This window comes from Diorhabda carinulata, chromosome X (assembly GCF_026250575.1).
Source record: "Diorhabda carinulata isolate Delta chromosome X, icDioCari1.1, whole genome shotgun sequence".
NCBI classification, from domain to species: Eukaryota; Metazoa; Arthropoda; class Insecta; order Coleoptera; family Chrysomelidae; genus Diorhabda; species Diorhabda carinulata.
Genome location: NC_079472.1, coordinates 54,154,945 through 54,181,963, shown reverse-complemented (window position 1 = coordinate 54,181,963; position 27,019 = coordinate 54,154,945). Strand labels below are relative to the sequence as shown.

At 31.2% G+C, this 27,019-nt stretch overlaps 3 protein-coding genes across 7 annotated transcripts in view; 2 read left to right on the top strand and 1 right to left on the bottom strand.

The window, feature by feature from the left end:
- LOC130902017 (8-oxo-dGDP phosphatase NUDT18) overlaps window positions 1-27,019 on the bottom strand; it is a 51,666-nt gene that overhangs the window by 22,338 nt on the left and 2,309 nt on the right. For 2 of the 5 annotated variants that reach the window (XM_057813810.1, XM_057813809.1), the window contains exons 2-4: window positions 26,532-26,720; window positions 2,201-2,523; window positions 495-779 (exon numbers count right to left, since the gene is read on the bottom strand). In XM_057813810.1, the coding sequence (XP_057669793.1) occupies window positions 495-779; window positions 2,201-2,460 (545 nt within the window). In that variant the 5' untranslated portion in view covers window positions 2,461-2,523; window positions 26,532-26,720. Of the gene's footprint in view, window positions 1-494; window positions 780-2,200; window positions 2,524-3,122; window positions 3,476-26,531; window positions 26,721-27,019 lie in introns of those variants that run through there. The other 3 variants (XM_057813812.1, XM_057813813.1, XM_057813808.1) reach the window with 3 other exon arrangements.
- Window positions 3,578-17,844, top strand: LOC130902014 (uncharacterized). Its single transcript, XM_057813804.1, has 8 exons — window positions 3,578-3,940; window positions 4,455-4,746; window positions 6,273-6,667; window positions 8,435-8,557; window positions 9,744-10,052; window positions 10,103-10,668; window positions 13,513-14,901; window positions 17,432-17,844. The coding sequence occupies exons 1-8, from the start codon at window positions 3,826-3,828 to the stop codon at window positions 17,693-17,695; spliced, it is 3,453 nt and encodes a 1,150-aa protein (XP_057669787.1). The 5' UTR covers window positions 3,578-3,825; the 3' UTR covers window positions 17,696-17,844.
- On the top strand, window positions 22,116-24,543 carry LOC130902020 (5-demethoxyubiquinone hydroxylase, mitochondrial). Its single transcript, XM_057813817.1, has 2 exons — window positions 22,116-22,555; window positions 24,098-24,543. Exons 1-2 carry the CDS (start codon window positions 22,264-22,266, stop codon window positions 24,379-24,381), a joined length of 576 nt encoding a protein of 191 aa, XP_057669800.1. The 5' UTR covers window positions 22,116-22,263; the 3' UTR covers window positions 24,382-24,543.

Here is a 27,019-nt window from a genome sequence, read left to right as displayed (position 1 = left end):
CATGATTTATACGTACTTTATTTTCCTTTATAACTGTGTCTTTCTTTACACATTACATCACAAATATCGTTAACACTCGCCATGCTTACTAATCAAATAGACCAGAACAATGGTGCTTTTTGCAGGAATTCGGTTCGACTATGGCTGTTTTTGTAGAACTATTTGATCTTTTGGCGGCTGTAAAGTCGTACTATGGTTCTTTTTGTAGAATCTGACATTCTCGGTCAAGCAGGTCGACCTTTTATAAGTGTCAATTTAAACCGCAAAATCCGAATTTTAGGACTATGGTCGTTTTTGTAAGAAACGCCACAATTTATTTAATAACATGTGACGTAAAATGGCCCCCACTATTATTTGAATATCTTTTTTAATGACACAAATGTTTTTGGGCTTTTTATTAAATGCTTAGCTACCAATTTCAATACAAATTTTTTATGATTTTCAGTTGTAGATATTCACAGATATGAATATTTTAGCAAAATTTAATTACTCACCTAGCCCTATCAATCAAGTGAATAATATCATTGGCTCGTAACTCTACTTCTTCCAAATTTTTTACCCATTTAGCTTGCAAAGATTCTTTATCTGCTTCCGAAGGAGTCTTTAGACTGCCCCCTATAACATTTCCTGTTAAAACAAACCTCATCCAATTACCTCTTGCAGTTTCAACAACTAATAATGTTGTGCATTCTATTTGTAATCCCGTCTCCTCTAAAACCTCTCTTTTACATGCCGTTATGATGTTTTCATTTTTTTCCATATGACCAGCTGGTAAGTACCTTGAATATGAGCAAAATTATTCTTATTAGTGTGGTCATCTACAGTTTGACATTGGAAATAAATAAAATGCCATATGATGCAATAAAAAACGTCAGATTTAACTGAAAACATCTTGTTCTTCAATCTCCACGAGATTCTCAGCGAGAACTTCTTTTGGATACCCACTCTCACAAAGTTCTCACTACAGTTCTCACCTCAGTTCTCCGCTCCTTTGCATATTATAATTATGCGTATATTAAAGAGAAAAGAATGATTAAAAAGAAGTGGAGAAAAATCATTCAAATCGGCGTCTCGCTCGTTACTGAGAAACATGCGAGTGTGGAGTCAATAAACCTTCTCGACTGTTCTCACGTTCTCGCGCTGTTCTCCATCTTTACCGAAGAACGTAAATCGGTTCCACATTCGCATGTTTCCTGCGTTCTCGCGAGATTCTCACGAGAGGGTGGAGGGGCTTTTAGAAAAAAGGAAATTGAAATGTTGAATGTACTTCCATGCAAATCTAACACATAATTTCAATATGTTAATCTTTAAAAATATTACAATGAATTTGAGCATAAAATAATTATATCGAGGTGAAATAAAAACTAATATAAAATCAATGTACTTTTCATTATTTAACAAAATACAGAAATTTCATAAAAATATACAATAATAGTTATTTATGCAACAAGTGCGTAAAGTAAAACTTTTTTCACGAGTAGGACGGTTTGAGAAGCATATAAAGAAGATATAGAAGATGATTTAAACAACAAAATTTAAATTTCTAGCACAATGTTGAATTGTCCATATTCTTCTAAACAAATTAAAATATCTGATAAAACATAGGTTTTTTTAAAAATATTTTGGGCGACAAATTTGTCGTCGATGTGTATGATTTTGGCGACATTTCTTGATGATTTGGCGACAATTGTCGCTATGTCGCCATGCTGGCGTGAACCCTATAAATATTGGAATCACATTCGATTTTCACTGGTACTACCAGTTTTTCTGATGTTCCAATTTTGACTGCATTGTATCTTGCCAGCTACTATTAATCTTCAAGCATTTTCTTAGTAAAATTGTTCTTTGATATTTTTTACTTTCATAATTAAAGAAAAACACTGATTATTTGTTAGTAACTGATTATTTTGTGGCTCGCTAATATGAATAATATCCGATAAAGTGATTAATTTATGTTTAGACAATTTTGTTATTTTTTATAACTATTTAATCATATTGACTATAACATATATACTTATAAAATATTTACACAAAAACTAAAGTTCTTTTATAAAAATTTTAAGCAATATAATGCAGAGATAGAAAGTCTTCAGGTACAAAATTAAATGATCTCTAGACAAGAAGCAATTGATTAATGATTTATCTGTTGTTTCTCTTCTAAATGAATTTCTCTTCGATTTGATTTTATAGAGATACTTACCATTTTCCTGCACAAGACTTCTTAGCTTCCTGAATCATCAAAACTTCATTGTATTCATTTAAAATAACACAGGCAACTATATACATCACTGTTTCAAAAATGACAGGTTTATATTTAGGATCAACACTAGGCTGAATACCCTGTGATTCCAAAGCCTCATTCTGTTCTTCTAAAGTAAAATCACATAATTCTGCTTCTTCGCCCTCTAATGGCAGTCCTTTTAAAACTTTACGAAGATTTTCTTCAACAGTATCTGGCATTTTCAATGTTTGTTCATCACTACTCTGAAGGTATTAAATATCATTTATCTTCTGTTATGTTGTCTAAAAAAAGGTCAAATCTGAGAGCAATGTAATTTATTGAGTCGAATGAATTTAATGAAAAATCTTTAAATATAAAAAATAGAATTTTCATTTACAAAATACAATTATTTCAGAGATTGGCCAAAATAAGGTCAATCACACTGATATAAGTTAAATAATATTCATCATTCATAAACATATGTAAATTTGAGAAATCATTTATATAAATAGTAATCTGACAAAATTGGAGAATTAAATATGTGATCTAATAGTGACGCCAATCATTCTATACATTTTCAAATAAGCATGTTTGCCTAAATTTAATTATTAGTAGACTGTGAATATTTGTTAAAGTAGCTCAAAAGAAAGTGAATAGAATTATGCAGGTCATACATTCCAATTGGGATGGTGATGTAATATGATATCTGATTAACAAAATAAATAAATATTTTTAAATAAGTACAATATAAATTTTAAAGTTGATAATATATTTTCTACATAATCCTAATGTTAATAATTGCAAAATGATTTAGAAACAAGCACATTAATCTGTTGACCCTATTAATAAGCCGCTTTTCAATTAATTTTGTAAACTACTAAAATATTAAAATAAAGTATACCCAAATACAATTTTATGTTTCCACGTTAACAACAATATTTTCAATATGATTATTAATTTAATATATTCCTTTCTGAAACACGTTTCTTCGTCATACCTGCTAAAGAATGTTAATTGAATGCATTACTCACATTCAATTTAAAAAATGTAAATAAATCAGTAATAAGAAAACACGGAACACTGTGCTCGAAGCTGCGGGATGACAATTTGAAATTTGTGTATGATTGACAATCATTAGAAAACAATCTTCTTACTATAGAATCAATACATGGAACACAAAAACTAAGTTATTGGTTAAAGCTAGTAAATTTTTTAAATCTACCAATCACACTTTCATTTATCGCCATCATGAACACTTACTTAACATTGTATTCGATCGAATCACGATAGATGTAGGTTATTCCTAGTCTATCACATATTGAAATGAAATAAAAAATGAGACCTTCATCAACGAATACTACTTAAACGTCATTGTCACGATTGACATTAGCAACTGTTAAATAAAACGTATTTTATGCATAGTATTAAATTGAGTTTATTTTCAAAGATATTTTATGTTGCTTTATTCATTTTAGCAATTAACGCTTATTTTAATTGAGAAAACCATTTAAAATTTGAAGAAATTATAGTATTATCTGGAGTTGATATAATTGGGCATACCGGTCACATGAAAAAGACTTTATACTAATGAGATAACCAAAAAAATGGCAAACTGTCTTCCTTTTTCTAAAAATCAAAATATGGCTTGTGAAGATGGTACAGTAACTTGGACAAATGAATTGGTTAATGAAAATCAATTAGAGTTTTCAAATACTGAAGGTATTTGTTTTATCAAGTAGTTTTGTGTCTTCTGAAGGCAATAAACAACCATTCTTTCCTTTATCAACCTCTTCACTCACAATTTTACAATAGTAATAATTTATTAATTCCACGGTTTTGTCATAAGTGATAATAAGTAGTATAATTTATCATTGTAAATATATCTGGTAGGATATTTAAGGAAATTCCTTCTAAGAAATACTACATTGGCATTTCTTAAATATTAATTAAGTACATATATTTTTTATGTAACACCAATTTCAAAATTTATTAATATACTTATAATTAATATTGTTTCAATGCTTCACTTTAGATTTGATTTTTGGAATTCATGCTATTAATTTTAAGCATTTGTGCAATTCACAATCAATATTTGTAATAATATCGTGATGATTACTTAAAAATGTATGGTATTCTTAAACTAATTGGGGAATAATATTAATGTTGAATCAATGTGTCTGCTTTCCATAAAAAATCAAATTAAGAACCTCTAATATCTTATAAATTGTTTCAGTTAGCCTGAATGAAACATATGCCACTACAAGAGATGATGATGAAGAAACACAGTACTTATCAGTTCTGCATTCTACTGATGACACTTTGGAAGATATCAACAATTTAACATTGGATAATGAGAAATTGATTGTTAGTGATGATGTTGCTTCAAATATTGAGAACGATAATTTAGATTCAGCTGAAACTGAGCAAGTAGTCATTTTTAATGTTGGAGAATCGCAAGAAGTGTATGGCATACAAATAGCACATGATGAAGAAGGGAACACACACAGATATCAGTTTCAATTCAGGTAAGCTGTCTCAAATGAAAATGGGTTCGTTGAATTATATGTTACTAGTCTTGACCTGCCTCCTTCCCATCGCATAAAATACATGCCAAGTGAGAGAAAAATTAAATATTGTTATCTAGCTGCCTAATCATTTATCATGAATGAATGCTATGAAATTAACACATGATTTAAAATAATAATATAGCTTTCCACATCACCACTGAGGTTCTGTGTCAAATGATGCATTCCTATTATTTTACTTAGCTTGTTTTACCAAAGATACAACCTACTGTAAGAAGTTGTATCATATGGTTCACTTTTACATTGATAACCCTTGCTACGATGTCATGTTCATCATGAAACTGTTGACCTTCACTGAAAGCTGCATTATCTCCAACTACTTAGGATTGCAGGTGAATGTTATGAATAAATCTGGCCATCTATAATGTCATACATCATTTCATCCTAAGTTCACTAATGCATATAACTGGGGCCTCCAGTAAAACAAGAAGGCAACACAACCATTTTTGCGATTGTTGATAATTGTTGTTGCAAATATAATTAAGTTCTTTCAACCTCAATTTTTGGGTACATGTCAACTAAAATTTGATTTAAAATATTGGAAGATTGCAATAAATAGCGCATTTCACTCTCATGCTCCATAACCCTAAAGTTGTAAAATTCTGAAGCAGCTGTCTTATCGATTTGAAGAAAAGGCTTCTGGTTAGGTTCAGATATCAAACTATTTTGTCATATTCCTTGAACTGTAAAAATTGCCATAAAATTTCCTTCTCTTACCTCTTTGACTCCAAAACATGTCATTTGGGAACATCCATTATTCTTATGGGGATTTGTCAAAAAATGTTCTGACAGTAGAGTCATTACGTTGTGTAAAGGCTCAGGATAGGGCTCAAGCTTAGAAAGCTGGACTTCACCACTACTACAGTACATTCTTTGGAGTCTCATTTCTCCATTTCAGAGCACGACATCTTTGGCAAGGAGAATAAGGACCAAGATTGACAATTTTATCATTCAAATCAATTATTTTACTATTGAACTTAAATCTCAACATATGCTTAGAAGTCTAGGGCAATAATTTAGATTTTCATCTCTTCATGATATTTGACAGTAATGTGTAGATTTTTTCTTTAAAAGCCTTGTCATTTTTTTTTCATAACATCTGGATGAGTTTGATTATACCTTTGGCTGGTTTTAAGATTTCAGGATGACTTTAATTATATTTTCTAACGGCCTCTCTATGAACTTCTCTGTGGTTTTTTGTATATTTGAAGCAGCTTTTCTCAGTTGTTTAGTTCTGAGTGTGCTAGAAAATCGTTTTCTTCCACTTTTTGTGTCCAAAGTTAATTCAGATAGAGATATTATTTGTAACTGGGTGAAATTTCATGAAATCCCTTCTTAACTGATCTCTTCTCAACGAAAGGAATGTTCCCATCAAATTTTAAGTCTTTATGCCTTTTGGCTCCAGAGATATTGTGATGAGTTAATATATAGATGTGTGTAATCCTAATTATATGCATATTTTTCAGAAAAACAGAAAATGGACAATTAGAAGCAATGCCAGAGACCATTCAACTGTTAGCCAATGAAGAAGATACAACACATGAATTTACAGAGGACCAAGTATCAGGGGACACCTTTGAACATCCAGTTCTTTTGCAAGAAGCTTTTGAACAAACAAATGAAGACTCTCATCATCAGTTAATAATGTCTGAAGAGACAACTGATATTCTTGAAAATCAAGATAGTGTAGATGGTAGTAACATATATAACGATGAAGAAGGGGATATACCTACAACTGATAATTCTATTATATACATTAAAAATGAAAACATGTGTGATGAAATGTCATATGAGGATGATGAAGAACTGAATGAAGATTATGAAAGTAATTCTAATGAAGAAATAATAGATATAAAACCAGGTGATTTTTAAAGTTTCATTAACAATAATCATATATACTTGGGGAATAACATTATCTGCTGCCTAAAAAAATTTGTTGTTCCCTGTAGTATATGCATATTTTAACATTATTTCCTAAAGTAAACTCTTCATAGGTAGTTGAATGATTTCAATGAAACTAATTTCAAAATCATTATGCTGTTATCTATAATCCTTTTTCTTTTAAAATAATTGAAGAATATGTAGAAATATAATAAAAAGTTCTATTATATTGCCAGTGGCGCAACACATGTTCCCAGTACCTCCTTGCAAACTATTACTTTTATGAAAACAAACTTTATTTTTTTTCCACAAACGAATCCATCCATGACAACATAAAGAAGCAAGTTAGGTATGATAATATCAAAAAACATGACATTTAACATTAAAACCTTTATTCAATAACGTAATTAAATTAATTACATCATAAGAGTAGCTTACAGCAAAATGAATGCCTAGAAATTATTCACTCATTTTTATTATGTCTTCAAAAGACATTGAGATCTTGTATTTAAAATTATTTAAAAAAAAAGGAGTAGCTTGGATTTCACAAATAATATCATCAAGAACACTTTTTAATGCCAATTCTATCATTTCATTCTGAATGTGAGGGAAAATATGTTTAAAAGTTATCATTTTACAAGCGACTTTTCAGATGTGAATTATAGCTCAATAGCAAATCAAAATTTCCAGAAGTGCTAACAATTCTCTACAGTGACCTCGTATAATTTCTTTGATAGTGTCATGCCATCTTTCTCTATTTAGTGGTTAACAAGGAAAAATGTTTGGAAACTTCTAATTTAATCACATAAATGGTGTTTTTTGCAGTACAAATGTAATATCAATGTTTGTACGACTATTTATTTGTTTTGATGTATACTGCAAAAAAGTGAGTAGGATTGCCAGGCGAACCCAGCATTCAATCCGAATACTTTTTGGATACAGTAATATGAAAGTTTTGAAGGAACTTTTTGGTGTTCCTAATCTCTAGAAGCCACCACTAGGGTGCTCCTGTTTCAGCTTCCTCCTTTTTCTGCACCTCAGAAATATTTTAGGTCAATAATCAACATAATAATAAAATAATAAATTTTTGCTCCTTTTTTGGTAATTGCCTGTTCATTATATTTGATTTCTATGCTCCCAATAAACTAGACTACTATTACAACTATTATTTTTCAATACTACATCGAGTTTTTTCTCTATAATGTCAGTTTTGACTTGATAGTATGGGAGCTCAATGCTTTAATAACAAATCATTATAGATGATAGAGATGTATCTATCAATTTATTTACAATACAATAATTATTGTAATGTTTATGATAAGAAAATCATAGACAATTTAATGTTCACACCTGTTCTGTTATTGAACCTTAATTCATATTTTTGTTGTAATATTCAGCATTAGATAGTTTTTATCTAATTTTCTAGGTCTTTCTTGTCAATTGGTGGTATTAGTGGATTGTTTCAATTGTCAAATACTTTTTGCTGCTACCAGATTGATATCAATAGTTCCCATATTTTTTAGTTTTTGATATCATACCTTGTTAAAAAATATCTTTGGTCTCTCCTACTTTCGTTGCTATTAGTTATTTTATAACTCTATGACCTTTTGACGTTGTTGTGTTGTTAACAATCTTATCAAAGAATAATTACGAAAAAATATTTTATTTAGGGAAAGCTTCATCCATTCAACCAACCACCATCTTAGCAAAATATATGTTCAATACTAATCATCAATTTCAATTCCAGGAGTCGAAATTGTAAAACATGAAGTATTACATAAACAAAATGAAGTGTTTGTCAGTAAAAATCAGGAAACACAATCAGAAAATAGTGAAGAACTAATTGTGAAGGAAGATTATGCATCAGAAGGTTTGTAAATTATTGGTAAATAGTGAGGGTTTTAACCCAATAATAAAGGGTGGGTAGAAATGCTAAAGTTACCCCAATAAGGTTTTATGAAGTTTCATTGCATTTTTATATTGTCAATCAAAATATAATGTAAACATAATTGTACCCTTTATAACCTTTGAGTTAATGTCACTTTTTACTTTGTATTGTTCTGAGTACATCAGCGTAAAATTGTTCGGGTACGAAAAGGTTCTCTTTATTGAAAAGATGGAAGAACTACTTACTATAGATTTGAAGCCAAGAAATGTTAACACTTTAGCTCTTTTATAGCTTTATTTAAAATAATGTCTTTTAATAGTTCTTTGTTGTGAAAATAATTAAGGATCTTTCATGAACCCTTGGTTGGGATAAAAAATCCCCTATACTTTTTTTTGTAAAAGCTATAGTACAGTTGCATTATTACGTAAAGATGACGCACGTTTAACGTAGGGAATGGAATATTGAAACCATGCATTTTGCAGCTAGAAATCTAAACTATTCGATGGATGTGTTTATTTTTTTATTCGGCTAAATTATTGAATTCTTTTAAAAACAGGACCAGTGTTTTGATTAGTGTATCTATAACTCTGCTTAAACTTGATCAATTTAAATTATTTTTTTTAATGTTGAGAAAATGATAAACTTTAAGAATATATAATTGTGAAATCAATCGCTTCGAGAAATTTTTCAGCACAAATAATTTTTCGAAAACAACAAGAAAATAGCTGTTTTTCTCGTTGTGAGGCTCGATCTCTATCATCACTCTATTATAAAATTCGGGTCTACCATAACATATACAAGGGGGTTCAGAGAATAGAATGTAAGTATTGTACAGGTGTAATGAGCCCGAATGGTAGTATTGAATTTGGTTGGGTTAAGAATATGTTCCTCAGCTTGTAAAACTTGTGACCCTGATAATTGTAAAAATTTTCCCCAACTCTCAAATAAGTCAAGTGAAAATGAATCTGAAAGGGAAAATCAGATTTCGATATCTACATTGAAGAAGATGTAGATTCTAGATGATTTTTCTATATTTTCATTAAAATAAATATTATATAATAAATTTTTCCAAAATTTCCAATTGTTTACTTAAAAAACAGAAATATTTATATAAAATATAAAAAGGTCTAAGAATAAAAAAGTTAAAAAAACAACACTTTTTTTATAGCTGATTCTTATAGTACAGTTGGAACTGAAAATCAAGGTGAAGAAACCATAATATCTTATCAACATGTGGAACCAAATGTTGAAGAGTATTATGAAGATAGCACAGAGGCTCATTTGGAACACCATGCAGCCACTCACTTTTTAGTTGAAGAAAATAATTTAGATCAATTCAACTATAATATAGAATTACACCAAGAAGAAAAAGAAGAAGATAATGAAAATAGTACAAATGTACTTATAGTAGAAAAAAGTCCTGGAACAAACGATTCTGAAAATGAAGATTTTGAGTTTGAAGGTCTTCCGGTAACAGGTAAATATATTTGATAAATTTTATGGAAATAATGCACTTAATTTTTCTAGCTGAAGGAGAAATAAGTGAGGATACATCATCGAGCATTTACCAGGAAACTGAAGTATTATATTCTGAACCTGAAATATCTTTACGAACTTTATCTCCAAAAGTTAAATCACCTTCAAATATTCTTAAACAGCCCACCAATATTAACAAGGTGGCTAATAGTAGTAAAAAAACAATCCTCTATTATATGTTACCTAGTACTGATCAAAAGGAAAATCTGAATTCCATAACTTTGAAAGCAACAAATCCTCGTAGTGTGTTGAAGAATAACATAGATTTGCATAAAATCAACAATGAACGTATAAAAACATTGCAAAGGGAAAAATTAATGGAAAAGAGATATGCTCGAAGTAAGGAAGTAATACAAGCCAAAATGTTTAATAATTTCATAAATAAAACAACTATTCCTCACGCGCCAGTTAGACAGGGTAGATTACCTAGAAAACAAGAAATCAAACCTGTAGATACAAGAACAAATGAAGAAATTATAGTGCAAGAAGTAATGGTGTCTTCCAAAGGATTTGTAGAAAATCTTACAGATCGATTGAAAAATTTGGATAAATTGGAGGTAAACTTTCCTTCAAATTATTATTAAAAAATGTTTCTAGATCTGTGTGTGATATTCAGCTAAATTAATTTTTATGTCATGGTCACATGTAATAAAGTCCTTGAAACATACCCCAGGCCCTACTGTATCCCATGCTTCAGGACATTAAAGAGAAATAACTTTTTCTTTGATTAATGACAAAGTGAGTAAAACAGTTTTTTTTTGTAGTAGCAGTCCCGTTTCATCAAACTTTTTCAGTCAATCGCATTGGTTGTACGGGAATCTTTTTTTTTTCCATATTTTGCAATATATTCCTAACAACTTCTTTACGGTATAATGACTTCAAATTTTTGATGATGTCCTTATCCATCGGTTACAATTTTGATGTGGTGTTAGAAGATAAAAACTGCACTTTTATTGATTTCATTGATGGTATATAGTATATAATAGGATCTTCTTTCTTTAGTCATTTTCTTATTAATGTCCATGTGACCATTTTCCGAAGATTTTTGAAGTCATTCATGCTTTAGTATTTGCTTCATATTTCAATATAGGACAGAAACTAGCAGTAAAAAACGTTAAAACTTTGGAATTTTGTTAATCAACGTCGAAGGGTGCTTTTATTTTTTAGGGGTGAAAACTACCTCTTATCATAAAAAATTTAAAAATCTTCGATTTTAGCATGTATTTGAGTAAAATATAGTTTAAATGAATTATTCGTAGATGTGTTGATATTCTCAAACAAGTTTATGATTAATCGGACTCATGCAACCCTTCCAAAAACCATCCTCTGAGGGTAGTAATATTGAAAGCTTTTTTTAAATATTTCGTCAGAATTTTTAAGAAGTGTTGCTTTTAAATACGAGGTCTGGCTATTTAATAACGAGACTGTGACTAGAGGGCGCCCTAGACGGGTGGGGTAGAAAACGAGTAGTGCGTTGGGTATCTAAATATCTTGTCTATGCACGTCCCGCTTCCATCACTATTATAGTATTTGTGCAGTAACGGTTTAAAACAAACGCGCTTTTTCCTCGTGCCAAAAACCATGTTTGACGAAAAACAGGAGCAACGTATCAATCTCAAATTTTTCATTAAATTGAAAAAAACTCCTACTGAGTGCTATAAACTGTTGCAAGAGTCCTATAGAAACAATTCTCTATCTCGTGCGCATGTTTATGAGTGGAGTAAGCGCTTTGGTGAGTGCTGAGGGAGCAAATCAAAATTAAAGGCAATGTTGATAGTTTTTTTAAACATTAACGGTATCGTGATCACTGAATGAGTTCCAGAGTGTGAGACTGTCAACCGGACTTACTATTTCTCAGTTTTGGCAACACTGCGAGAACGAGTTCGTAAAAAAAGACCCAAGTTGTGGAAGAACAACTCGTGGATTTTGCACCAGTACAACGCACCTGCTCATAACGTGCTGTGAAGCAGTATTTGGCCAGTAAGCGCACTCCAGTGCTCGAACACCCGCCATACTCACCAAATTTGGTACCGTTTGACTTTTTTTCTTTCTCAAGATAAAATCTGCTTTAAAAGAGGCCCGATTTGAATCAATGGAAACGAGAAAGTAAAAAACGGCAGAGCTCCTAAATGTCATCACCAAAGAAGACTTCCAGCACTGATTCGATCGGAGGAAAAAACTTATGGAAAGGTGTGTGGCGAGAGGAGGGGAGTATATTGAAGAGGAGCATTCAAATGTAGATCAATTTTTTTCGTAACCAGTCTCATTATTTAATAGCCAGACCTCGTATTGCAACCCATATGAAACCATCTTCAATGGACAAAAATTTCAAAATTGCAGTTAAAATTTTTACACAGAAATAATAAAAAACAAAAAAATATTTTTAAAATCAATAAAATAAGAAAATAATATAAAAAACAATTTTGAATCAATTTCTTCACGTGGAGGTCAAAATTGATCTGAATTATGTACCGTAAAACCCAACTAAGTCTAGATTTTAAAATCGCCAACAGAAAACCTGACGTCATATTTAAATTTCAATACCATATCATAAAATTGATAATCCAATTGTATGGTAATAATTTTATATTGGGGATATCAAAGTTTAATTATCCGAGTTATGGAGGAAAAATATGTACAGAAGCAGCTTTTAGGCACCCACTAATTACTTCGACTTATAAGGAATTAAAATTTCGACCAACGAAAGTTTTGGTGCTTGAAGGAGAAGGGGAAGAAATATTTCTTCGAGTTTGAGAGGTTTTAGACTTATGTAGGCTCCACTGTAGATACCTCACAAGACAAATGGAAAGAAATAAACTTTATTCATACTCATAATTTACTTATACTTGAATTATTATCTCTACGTTCGGGAGTAACATGAACAAATCAGCTATACAAACTGTCGAATTAAGTTTGGAGTTAGATACGATTCTTCAATTAAACCTGTTGTAATTTTGCAGTAATTACTAAACGAGATCACAGTTTGCTTCTGACCTAAAGATGTCAATTGGGTCGAGTCTATGTTTAGAGGAGGCCAATTAAGTACTGGGATTTCTACATGTGCTAAATGCATGCTGTCGTACATGATCATGCTTAAGCATGAAATTATCTCCTGTAAACGACATAAACGGTCCATCCGAGTTTACAACTAATTGTCACCTCACACCATCTCCAATCCGGTTCCAAACTTTAGGAGAAAAATAATTTCAAAACAAACATTCACCAGGTTTCCGGCACATTCTTTCACGTCTATTCGATTGCTCTAGACAAAAAATTGCATATTAATCCAAATGTCTTCAGGTATTCATGGATTAATCGATTATTAATACGTTAAAGAATTGATTAATAAAAATTTCACAATTTGCTGAATAGTAAAACTGATTTAAAATGAATTTTTGCAGGTTACTAGTATTGTAGAGCTGAGTGATTCGGACGAGGAATATGATCCAAAAAATAGTATGAAAAAGAAAAAGAAACACAAAAAAATTATACTTACAAACGCAGGAAGCTCTGATTCTGATACAAGTGTTATTGAAATACATTCTGATGAAGAAACGACTGTTAAAGAAAAATGTCAGACGCCGAATCAGGGCAGATCTAAAAAAGATTCTGAAAGTTCTGAAGGAAGTCTGAAAAGATCCCGAGGAAAGACATCTAAAAGTGGAAGTTCAAATGAAGACTCTCCCCAGAAAAAGAGTCGTACTGAAGAATCTAGTGAAGTGGAAAGTGATATAGATAAGAGAGAAATAAATTGCCCGCATTGTTCAAAGACTTTTCCCAACCAGAATAGCCTTAGTACTCATATACAACATCACAATTTAGAGAATAGTTTACGTAACAGTAAAAAAATCCCCGCCTTTGAGTATAAACACAAATGTGAAGACTGCAAACAGACATATAAAAATTCTATTTTGCTTAAAAGACATATTTGTAATAGTAGTAACAAGTCCAGACCTACTTATAAATGTACAACTTGTCCAAAAATATTTAGAGACATAGCGATTTTTAATATTCACAAAAAATCTCATATCAAAGAAAATTTAATCAAATCAACGTCAAATGTTACAATATCACCAAAAAAATTCACATCTGTACCTTCTACAGCCACCTACAAATGTAAGGAATGTTCAAAAGTATGCTCTTCACAAAATATATTAACAGTTCATGAAAAAAGTCATAAAAAATTCAATTGTATCCGTTGTAACACTTCGTTCCCTTCAAAGTTACTGTTGGATCTGCATGTAAGGATAAAATGTGTTAAGACTTCCTCGCCAAAAGATAGAAGACTTTCGTTTAAAATTAAGAGGTCATTTGTAAATTCACCATGCAAAACAGTAACAAGAGGTAGAAGCATCAATCCGCTAAAGCCACTAATTAGTGGTACTTCAAATAAGAAAAGTTCAATTCCCACTACCAGTTGTAGAAAAACCATTAATGTTATACAGAAGAATGTTGAACCAAGTTCCAATATTAGTAAAGATGCTGGGTCAAGCAAAAATTTTAATACAGTAACAAAAAAAAATATTAATCTCAAACCAAACAATACCTTAAATCTGAGTAAAAATATTAATTTTGATCAAAGAAAGACTTCACAGACTTTGACAAGGACGAGGACTGAAAAAATGAAAGCTAGCTCCTCGTTATTAGAAACCAGTAATGTTTTAGAAACGAAATTTAATCCAGGATTAGATAATAGCAGTATGATCAGAAGATTGGATGTTGAAGCTCAATGTGATTCTTGCTCTTTGATGTTCAATAGTCTGACAGCTTTGTTCAAACATAAAGTGAAGGTAAGTAATATAATGTACACTCACTGTCAAAATATTTGTCTCCATCAAGCAGAAGATGTTCTTCGTGTGCCGCGACTGTTATCGATCGGCTATCATTTTGACTAATATCGCTGTATTTACTGCTTCGCGGAATAATTCAGTTAATTTCCCGAACCATGATTAAAATATTTTAATTTGCAACTCTTTATAGTGTTGATTATTTCTAAAGCTTTTTTTATGCATTCAAGAACCTCAGTGCTTATTTGCAACTCTATCGACCCATCTTTAAAATACGACGATAAACCGACGTTTGAGTAGATTTTTTATGAGCGTCCTTACCTCCGTGACAAATAAAAGCACGGGAAAGACATAACATCCTGCCATCTTTATACACAGATCAAGTTTAAGATCTGGCTGCTCGTATCTCCACGCTTATTATAGTTACGAGGTACGTTAATTCTTCTACTTCCACGTTATTACCCATGATTTCTCTGCTTCATTTTGTTGTTTAGTTATGATCATATATTTATATACAGTCATGTAATTGGTATCCTAGTGTGTTTTAACACCCATTTTAAAACACTAATTTTAAACAAAAGATCAGAAAATTGTCGTATTATTTTTATTTATCTTTGAACAGTAATAAAAGTAGCAGATTATAAGAAAATATAAAATAAACTTGAACACTAACCACTATAGCAATTTTGACTTGAAAAAATGTATTAATATTAATGATATGATCTGACAACAAAATAACAGAGAATCCAAGATGCATTCCAAGTTGATACCGTAACAGTATTATTTAATTACTGCATCCTGTAACAAAAAAATACGAGAGCCATTTTTTTAAACCTCCGATCACTTGTTGACATTCAGGCGTCAGTCGACGTTGTGCTACAGCCACGTAAACGTATCCGCCATTATTGATGCTCCCGCCAAGTGTGATTCGTTTTCTACAGGCTGAAGGCCGTAGTGCTGCAGAAATTCATCGGAGAATGAGTCGTGTGTATGGGGACAACTTCATGAGTGATGGTATTTCTGTATTTCTTTGGTTTCTCCTCTCATTAGCATTTTCGCCAAGTACTTTAGAAATTGTTTGTTACCTAGAAAATTCTTTCTAGTCATTTGGAAGATTCTTTCCTAACGATATTGTAAAATTTCTTCGTGACAATTTATTATCAACAAAGCACTTCAGGCATTAACTTTTGAAATGTCAAGCATTGCATAGTACACCGCATGAGGCCATCTACGAGTTCTACACAAACAAGAATAAGTAGTGCATTTCTGATCAAGTGAGTCCACTCCTGTTAGTTGAATTATATAGTTCGATTATCTCTGGTTTGCCGCTCTCAGCAATAGTCCTGCTATGATGCATGGAAGTGACTAAAATTACTTTTCTATTTTTTTTTAGATACGAATGAAACTAACGTTAGGCTTCTAGTAAATCCAAATTCTGATAACCTTTCTGTTCTGTTCCTATTTGGCAAAAACTGGTGGGGTATTTCACCCGGATTTTTCGACATAAGTCAAACCATTTTCGAGCAGTTTGTTCACAAGCTCGATAGATTGAGAACAACTTGTCTCCAGTTATGTTTCGGTTTGTGTTCAGTATAGGTTGTGCCAGTCTTAGGACACTGAGGATAGGTACAGATAATTTGGTAGGGTTTTGTTGTTGTGAGTCTTTCCTACGTATACGAGGCACATAAAAATATTTACGAGGTTTACTCTTGATATTCTGCCTCAAAAACATACTACATATTCACTGCAAGTGTAATTTGCTTAATAATTATTCATAAACATATTGGAGATACTGCAGCCATCGTATCTCCATCATGTATACGCTGTCCCTTACACTTTTGTTAATCGAGACGAATTGCTAATAATAAAAAGAGAAATATTTTTCACGTTCCATCTGCTGCAAATAACCTCGCAGCATCTTCGTATACTCCTCATAACAACAGAAGACCAAAAAATGCTTTTAGTTTGATCACAAAAGTGGCGGTATTACCATAATTTGCACTTAATTCAGTGATTTTAGCGTTGGTGTACTCTAATATTATTTTATGAATATTGTCAGAAAATTACGTTACGTTTTCTTTAGCTTCGATTAGGTTAGGTTTACTTTTTAGGTTACGCTGTCTTAATTGACCGATATTTCGAGAAAAATGTATTTTTCAATGGAATATTCTCATATCATCAAAAGGAACTGTTTCTTGTTATTCATTTATCCAGTTCAAAAAAAACAAATAGAAAGAACCAATTCATTTATTTCCAATTTCTGGGAAATCGATAATTTGATTCTGCCACCGTTAAAACACCAAATTAGTGTATTTTATCATTATTCTAATCCTGGCAGAAGCGGAAGTATTTTTATTAGAGTTTGAAACCAGTCTGTTTATTGTTTTTTTTTGGGGGGGGGGGTTCCTGTTTAGTTTTACTATACAGTGTTATCTATATATCTATTTTTCTAAAGTGAATATAATATTTGAATATATTTGATATAAATAACACACCTAAGTAGTGTCGACTGTAAGTAATTCATAATTTTTAGGTACATGGTCTGAGCACTCCGGACAAACGTGTTTTAGAAACAAAGAAAAAATTATTGCACAAACCACTCCATTTACATGGTGGTATTCCTCCCAATCAAACGTTGAAAAAAGCTTTCCAAGAAATAAGGAAAAAGTTGATTAGTGCAAATATGGATTTTTCTGATAATATGGATAACTCGAATAAACCTCAATTATCCACAGAAGTAGAAAAAGACGAGTTACCTAAAATAATTATATCTGAATCCACTCCAACTGATCAGTAATATTTATGAAATCAGAACATTTTTAAGACAGTTATAGTTATAATATTAATATTTTTATGAAATTTGCATAGTTGGTTGGTACTTTGTTATATAGTGTGGTCGTAAAATTTGGATTACTCTGATTAAATTTTAGTTTATGTGAAAATGTTGATAGTTGTAAATTTTTACAATCATATAATTTTACTACTATAATTTTACAATAATATAATTTTCCTATCGTAATTACTCTAGTGTACATTTTACTTATATTTGATCAATTTAAAAGTGTCTTTAACTTGTTCATTCCCAGATTTTTAAAGCACTATTTTCAATATATCTGCAATATAAATGTGGGTATACAATTTATCTACTTCTACGAGTTTAAAATAATTCATATTTCATCCAAATAATTAAAACGTTCTGGTTATTTCAGTGGAAAGATTTTGACTAAAGAGATCTAAATTCAAATATAAATATATAGAAAAAGTGAAAATTTCAATAGAAAAGAAAAAAGTTATTACAAATGCAAAACACACGAGAACTTTATAATGTTTTTTTGTAACAAAAACGTTGAGTTAACAAAAGTATTTTTATGAGAAAAAATTTATGTTTTTAAAGTCCTACTAAGTTGGAATTTCTGAATCCGTTAGTAATATTCATACTAATTAAATTTTTATTTTTTTAATGCTGCCTCTATGTAACAATATTATCATCAATAAAATCATCATGTCTTGTAATCGTTTTCCCTTTATGCAACATGTCCTTTTCTTAACTGGTATCATCAGTAAATATAACTGACTCAGTCAGGCTAAACTAACAGCACTTATTCACTCAATTTAGACTAATTTCTTGGTTTGGTTCATAGTTGTAGGTTTATCGATTAATTGGTTATTTTGATTGGATGGACTATTCCAAGTAAGATAACTTTGGTGTTCCCTTGTATGAAAGTTTCAGTATCTAAGCATTTCGAACAACTATGGAAATTAGGTATTTTGAAGCTATGGAATTTGTACAAATAATGTTTCCAGTTTGTCCATGGCAGTTTTCCATGGGTAGTTTTTGTACAAGAATCTTACTTGGAGTGCGCCCGAAACATTTATTACTGTTCAAACTTCAAAAAAATTGTTTTATAAAGATTAGAAGGAACTTTTTATTAAAAATTTAATACAAAGTAACTTGTTATATATAATCCGAATAAAACGAACGACTAATTAAAATATTTGTGAAAATTTATATTATTTAATAGCTGACTCTGGGATTTAAGTGCTATATCTCTATGCTTTTATTCCGAACTTCATATAAAGTAAATTCCCGATTATTCTCTAAATAGAGTGGTGCTGATAAGCGATTTAGTGTAATTAATAGAAGAAACGAATAAATTATTCACACAATAGGTCTTTTGCCGTTATTTTTCGCATAATTGAAAATACTAAACTACAAAATCAAATGCAAATGTGACTTACTGTAAGGCACGTGTACACAGTTCAGTTACAAAAATAAAATTAGTGTTAGGTGGTTATAAGAAACAAAAGAAATACAACAAGGGGGGTACTCCTACATTGTTTATTAACCGATGTGCGCTTGCGTTAGCGACACGTGACTTTAACATTTTCAGATTGACTTTATTCCTGTTAAGTAAAAAGAGTCCAAAAGTACAATTATTATATGTGCATTGCATGAATGACACATTCCTCAAAATATTAGGAACAACAGTCGAATTTTCTTATATTGAATTTATATTTCTTTCTGCCATCACAACTCCCGTTGAGTTGGTCGCAAATCTGGTGTTATTTCAGCACTACCACATGTTCTAAACACTTTATTAGCTATTTCTGCCCTGTGTGCTACCAATTCATCGACATAACCTTCAGCGACTGTTGACTTCAACCAGCATGACCTGTGTATAAGTTAGCATGTTCAAGTTGAAGAAAATTAGCCAATATTTCGGGAACCTTATGAAACTGGTTTTTAACCGCAACCTTATTAATAGATTTTCCATTGTGATATGCATAAAACATGCAGCGATCCTTTGCACCTGCTAACCGAAGAGCTATGTAAAATTTAAAAGATTTTTCAGTAACTACAAATCTCCTGTTTACATTATTCTTTGTTTTCTTAAGATTCACAATTAATAACGTTTCCGAGTCTTCAATATCATTTAATGCCATCTGGCTGATTTCACAAATTCGGCAAGCTCCTGCAACCCAAATACAACAAACTTTACAATGAAATAAACTTCATCGAGAGTATTATTTCAAAAATCACTAATTTGGGTAATAGTAAAAATCGCAGCTTTCTTGGGCTTGTAACATTCTCCATTTTGTTTTCGAAATTAATTAGCATTACATTTAATGGTCCTCTTTTCTTACAACGTTTATATTTAATGAAACAAGCATTTTTCAGCAAAAAGTTATATCTCACCTTCAAAAGATTTCCTTATTTTTAAAATGTTACTTTTAATTTGTCCCACTTTCAAAGTACCAAATATTTTGCTAAGAATCAAAATTGTAAAGTTAAAGCACTGATTTGTTATTTCCACATTAACTGTTCTAATTTATTGTTTCCAAGAATATTGTATACAATTTACAAATGAATAAGATTGTAAGTCCATGTCTTTCAAAGTAAGGAATGAATTAAAAATTCTTATTCTTATTTAATGACTGGTTTAATCATAAAAACACTAGCATCACTACCAGCATTTTCATAATATGTTTTTTCCATTAAATAAAAAACTGAAAATATATTTTTTTAATGTTCAAAATGCCCAAATTTGTACCTTAGAAATAACAAAAATGTAAGTAAGTTTGTGTGTGAAAATATTTTGATTTTTATTATTATAAATATAAATTAATATTGATAATATCTAAATTTATTATATAATTTTGGGTAATTTTGTTAATTGCCAAACAAAACCTTTTATAAAACTAATAAAATGTGTAGTTGAAGATTCATTTTCTATTTGTATTTTTAATAATAAAACATTTATGTTATAGTTTACAGTTCAAGATTATTATCAATAAAAGAAAAATAGCAAATGTAGCCCCTTATTTAACAAATAGCAAAATACATTCACAGGAATAGTTTGAACATAAAATAGAAATATTCTTAAAATTTCGACGTTTGCTGTTATAGCCATTCCGATTATTTGGTCTTGAATATTCTCGAAGGTTCGGCCAAGATATGGCTCATCTATGAGTTCAGCACAGCCAGAACTGTCGTTGAACACCTTAAATTATTTGATCACTATGTAATCATATAGTGATCAAATGAAAAACCTATCCACCCTTAGTACAAAAAAATATGAAATACGGGTGAAAAGTTTTTACCCACCCTATAGTTTGATACACAACAATTAAAAACATAACCATGGATTTTTTTTATTTTACAAATCACTTCTATATATAAATAAGTATACAGTAATAGTAAAACTATAGTCTGTAATTAGTACATATTCTTTTCCAGTTCTATAAAATACTCTTCAAACAGGTTTGAAAAATGCTTGGGATTGTTGTCATGCTGGAAGATATATTTTCTGACAAGAACGTACTACATATTTCTTTAATATTTTTTATAGTCCTCTTTTCTTCAAACTCCCTCTAATTTTTACCAAGTCTCCAATCGCTCTCCTTCCAAACCATCATCGAGCATCCGCTGTTTTTTACAGTCGTGAGCTAGCAATTCCTGTGATGACTAAACAGAGTTTTATGAAGGCGCTTACAACTACGTCTTTATTGCAGGATCTAAAGACTACAAAGCATAGTTTGCTAAATTGACTAAACTCTCAAGCTAACTGTTGCTCGAGAATCTGGTACTTCTTATCTTCATATTAACATTACTGCTCTTTCCTCAGTTAGTAAAAGATTGACCAAATAACTTTATTTTCCAACAAGATGATGTGCATTCAGGTCATTGACTTACCGAATTGGTCTTGAGGCGTTTAATGACAGAGGTTGTTTTCTGTGGATTCCACGGTCACACGATCTGGCTCTTTTTGATTTCTACCTATAGTGATACATAAACCTGCCTCTAGCACCAGCTTACTTTTCCGATCAATTTTTGACAAGTGCCCTTATATAGTCTTGATGTGGTAAATGGTGGTTATGTTGTAGGATTTTGTGTTACACTGTTCGAGATGCCTAATCTAAGGGTTATATCGTGATCTATGCAACACATTATACAGTATCAAACGGATTTTTAATTTTCAAAAAAAGCCAAAAAGGTACAGAAAACATAGTCTATCTATTTCTACAACTATATCCCGTTCCTAATATGTAAATTTGGTGAACTGAAAAAAGTACGTACTAATATTTACTATCCCATAAGTTTTGTCTATGGAATATCATGACCAGTACTATCCAAAAACTCTTCATTAAGGAATTTTTGTTCTGTGGAAGAGTCCTTGGTGCTATCCATGGGTGTTTGTTGTCAATTTCATATCAATACGTCTTATGTCAAAACTTTTTCACGTCGTTGTGATTGTTGTATACATTGTTTATGACCTATTGAGTTCACAGAATTGAAAAATGACCGATTTTAAAATATATATGTAGATATCTAAGTTTTATATATAAAAAACTAATTCCAAAATAATGTTTAAATTAACTAGAATATCGATTCCTGTCCTAAAAGGAGTTAGAACAAAAACAGATAAGGCTGTTCTCGATGAAATAATACGAGTAGATCATGCCGGAGAATTAGGAGCAGATCGAATATATGCTGGTCAGATGTTCATTTTGGGTTCCACTTCTAAAGCACCTCTGATAAGACATATGTGGGAACAAGAAAAACACCATAAAGCTACATTTGAAGAACTTATTAACAAGTATCGGGTTAGACCAACTGTAATGACACCTATTTGGAACATAGCTGGATTTGCTTTAGGTATAAAACATGATTATTAGTACGTTGAAATTTATATTAAAATGTTAAGCATGTTATATAATAATTTAAATGATTATTGTATGATATTTTTGCCTAATAATACTTAATTCTAAATTTTTCAATTTTTTAACATAAATTCATGATATTTAATATCTATAAAAGTATTGGTCAAGTAAAGAATAAAACCAGTACTCTTATTTTTATTCATATTGAATCTTTATATGGATTTTAATTAGAACCTAATTCAAAACTGCAACATAATATTGAATACCTCAATCAATTCCCTTCTTCAAAAGTAGGGACTAAGATGAAATAAACAAAAAGAAAATTAGTACAATCACCAATTTTATCTACCATACTTACTTATTTTTTCTAAAGTTATATTTAAATTTCTTTAATTTCTTACTTCTTAGACCTCTTTTATATGGTTTCGTTGATAAATTATCTTGATTTTACGTCTCTTAATTAATTCCATTTAAAGCATAAGTAAAATCTTGACATTTCGACCTATTGTCATATTTATCAAAATATAATTTGGCATTGACAAATTTTCATAATTATATAAATCAATAGATCACCTACAACATTAATATAAAAAAATTTATTTTCAATTACATTAAAAAACTTTTATTCTAAATTATTAGATCTTAAATAAGTAGCAATATTCAATTAAATTATTCACAGTGATATTAAGATTTATAAAATAGAATTATAAATTTCACTTATGTCTTTTGTATCGTTGATAACTTTTTTTTAATGTATGTGAACCATTTCTAAAAAAATTCTCTTGAAGGAAGGAAATATACGTTCTACATTTTGATGTTTAGGTTCTGTTTTGTTCCTCAATTGATTACAGTATTTGTTTATCCTTCTTTTGATTATGTAATTTATCATTTTCTCAGGATAATTTTTCTCTTAAAGCAGCTTTTACTTTTTTAATAGCTATGCATCTAAATTCAGGATCTGATTGTTGGATAGCTCTATCAGCCAAACTAATAATTACAGATCTCTTTTGTGACATAGGATGACATTTAGATGACCAAGTTGGTTTTGTATACCATTCTGTTTTTATGTTATTACTAATTTTTAATTTTTTATAGTGTGACATCAAGAAAATTAATTTTATCATTTTGTTTTTTACAAAAAGCATTGAATGTTTTGATTATATTTTCAATTTCATTTTTTGATACAAAATTCATCTACATAACGGAAGAAGATTGGAATATTTATGTTTAGTTTGCTTAAGACAGTTTTCTCAAGTTCTTCCATTACTAATTGTGCTATAACACTCGATGTGGATGCCCTCATAGCACAAACATCAATTTGTTTATATATTTCATTCTTGACTTTAAATATTGAATAAAATATTCAGATTTATTTCTGAAACTTAATTTTTATTATTAAATATCTAAAATGTCTTTTGTTAACTACAGTTTGATAATCACTTATGAAATGTTACTCCCTAAGTTATGTTAATCATACAAAAGATTGTTTTCAGATGATTGCTCAGAACTATTGAAATGTATTCAATAACTTTTTTAGGTGCAGGGTCTGCCTTACTTGGAGACAAAGCAGCTATGGCTTGCACTGTTGCAGTTGAGACAGTTATTGTAGAACATTATAATGACCAATTAAGAACACTCTTAGAAGACCCCGAGTCTAATAAAGAGTTACTGGAAACTATAACTAAATTTAGAGATGAAGAACAGGAACATCATGACCACGGTATTGATCAAGGAGCTGAGCAAACTCCATTTTATGAAGTATTTTCTGATGTAATAAAAACAGGATGCAGACTTGCAATAGCCATCTCAAAAGTTGTTTAGGATGAATCACATGTACGAGTGATTTCTGAAAGACATTTGTTAAATTTGGATAAGAGTGTTGCTCTAAAATTCGTGTATATAAAATGTAGTATGGAGTGTCAAAAACCTCGATGTGGACTCCCAAATTTGTGTTAGCTCAATAAATATAAAAACATCAAAGAACAGGCTTTTGATTATTACAAACAGTTAATTGGCATTACCTGTCATAATGGTAACAATTTGACTGGTGAAGTTACCAAAAAAACAATACCAATACTAATTTCAGAGACTTCTTTACCTATGGTGTAGGGGGTGCAATGTCAGGTGCGTCCGAGCGCTACTCGCCCCCTGGCCCGGCAATGAAAATGCGGGGTATAACCTAGCATAATAATTACTCCAGTCGTAGAGCTGTTCATAAATAAATGTGTCTAGTTTTAGCAAAAAGAGGCGTTGCAAGCACGAGCGGCTTTTACAATAGGAACTTTTGTTTAGCATTAAATGAATTTTAATTTATATATATATATATATATATATATATATATATATATATATATATATATATATATATATATATATATATATTATGGTAATAGTGAGTATCCCATCGCTACCAAAAGAAGCATACCAGCCCCTGTTTTGATTTGTTTGAAAACAATAATAGAGTTTACATTGCCTTGTTCAAACCTAGCACACAGGGGCCGAATGCATGAGTTCTTGGCAGAAATTGAGCCGAATTAAAACAAAATAAGCTGAAAATTTGATTCAGAAACCCTCATCTAAAGATGCTGCTTAAATGAGTTTATAGTCTTGGGTTCAAGTTGAAGTTTCTAAATATCTCATGGAATTGACAACAAGTTAACCAGGAAACTCGAAAAAGTTGTAGAGTATAAAGCATGGTGGCTGAATATAAAGGATAAAGCAATACCTACCGAACTGGGAGACAGATGCCCACAAGGCGGCTGCCTCGCCACTACTATTATGGTATACAAAGCAGGTTATGGGGTATGAAGATACGCCGATGACTTGGCGATAATTGTGTGGAGTAAGCATGATAGTATCGTATGGGAACAAATGCAATCTGCCCTAACAAACACTCAGAAATGATGAGTCAAGGAAGGTATGAGTATAAACTCCTTAAAAACCACCCTAGTTTCATTCACTAGGAGGAACCAATGCTTCCCAAAAACTCTCAGAATGAACGGGGTCGAACTAACCCTTAGGTCGTATATTAAATATCTCGGAGTGACCTTCGATCAGAAACTAACATGGAGACAACATCTTTAGGCAGTAAGCCATAAGGCACATAATGCTTTATACAACTGCTGCAGAATGGTCGGAGGAGCATGGGTCTTAAATCCGAAAATGATGAACTTGATATACGACACGATCAAGTCCCATGGCAGCACTACAAGTTATTTTAGACTCCTATGAAGACTTCCATAGAAAGTGATGAAAGAGTATACAAGTAATAGAACACGAAGCTCTGTGACCTGACTGGACTTCATGTCTTCCAAACTATGCTTTACCAAAAACTATGAAATTAGAATAACAAATCGACAGCAATGAACAAATGCAGTGACATGTGGGGGCAAGAATACAAGGTACAGGAACCAAAGTCGATATCCCAATGGGCTAAGAATCTCTGCTTTTTTCAGGCGGGAACATACGCAGCTCGCTGCGCACAACGTAACTACCGCAATGCAAAGATGTTCATCCTCTCAGAAAGCAGAGCAGCCCTACAAGTACTTGATTATTATAAAATTGAGTCAAAGCTAGTATGGAACTGCATCGAATCTTTGAAATCAATGGAAGCAAACAATAAAGCTATTCTTATATGGGTACCCAAAGTACACGGCAATGACCAGGCCGATCATCTGGCGAAATAAGTCATCAATTCATTGTAATAAAGAATTGGGAAAATCTAGAAGAATTGAGAAACGTGGAATAAGACCCCAGGCCTGAAACAATAGAAAAGATTTCTGGTCTGAAAAGGCCCTTTCATTGAACAAAGACGAACTATCCTACTGGACACTCCCCGATGAACTACCACCTGAAGAACATCGGAGAAACTCTCGACAACTCTTATCGCTTTTGTAAAGAACCAAAAAAAAACGCCGACAACCTCCTTTGTGAGTGCGAGGCAATCCATAAACAAATATTACGGTACTTACATTCAAGCTGTTTAAATCCAGAAGAGGTAAACCGCATAGCCCCCAGACAGGCAGCTCCACTATACAAAGTCGCTGGTAAACAGTCCGGGGTACACAATAGGTCAAAGTGTTGGCGATGTAAATTCACAACCTTGCGCTCTAGCTCATCTAATCAACCCATCACTGAAGAATTTTTAAAAGTGAATGCTTCTGCAAGGAAAAATTGATACTTGATAGAACCAATGGTTCTTAAAAATAATTTTAAATTTACACTTGTGTGCAAAGATATCTGATCCTGTTGAGAAACAACTATGTTGTTTCTTTTGTCTATTCTTTTGTTTTGATTTGTATCATTAACCCTGATAAGGATAAATCTTTGTGTATACAGTTTGGACTAATTATCTTCATCAATACTTACATCAATTATTCTGTTTAAGTTTATTCGAATTTCATTTTTCTCGCCTTACCAATTGGCACTACATTTCGGCGTGCGCCTCAGCCTCCTCGAC

Bases quoted from the DNA above. Each gene is read 5' to 3' on its own strand.
- LOC130902014 (XM_057813804.1), top strand. From the start codon at position 3,826: ATGGCAAACTGTCTTCCTTTTTCTAAAAATCAAAATATGGCTTGTGAA. The intron at 3,941-4,454 runs GTATTTGTTTTA...AAATTGTTTCAG, and splicing joins AGAGTTTTCAAATACTGAAG to TTAGCCTGAATGAAACATAT. The intron at 10,053-10,102 runs GTAAATATATTT...TAATTTTTCTAG, and splicing joins TGAAGGTCTTCCGGTAACAG to CTGAAGGAGAAATAAGTGAG.
- LOC130902020 (XM_057813817.1), top strand. From the start codon at position 22,264: ATGTTTAAATTAACTAGAATATCGATTCCTGTCCTAAAAGGAGTTAGA. The intron at 22,556-24,097 runs GTATAAAACATG...TAACTTTTTTAG, and splicing joins CATAGCTGGATTTGCTTTAG to GTGCAGGGTCTGCCTTACTT.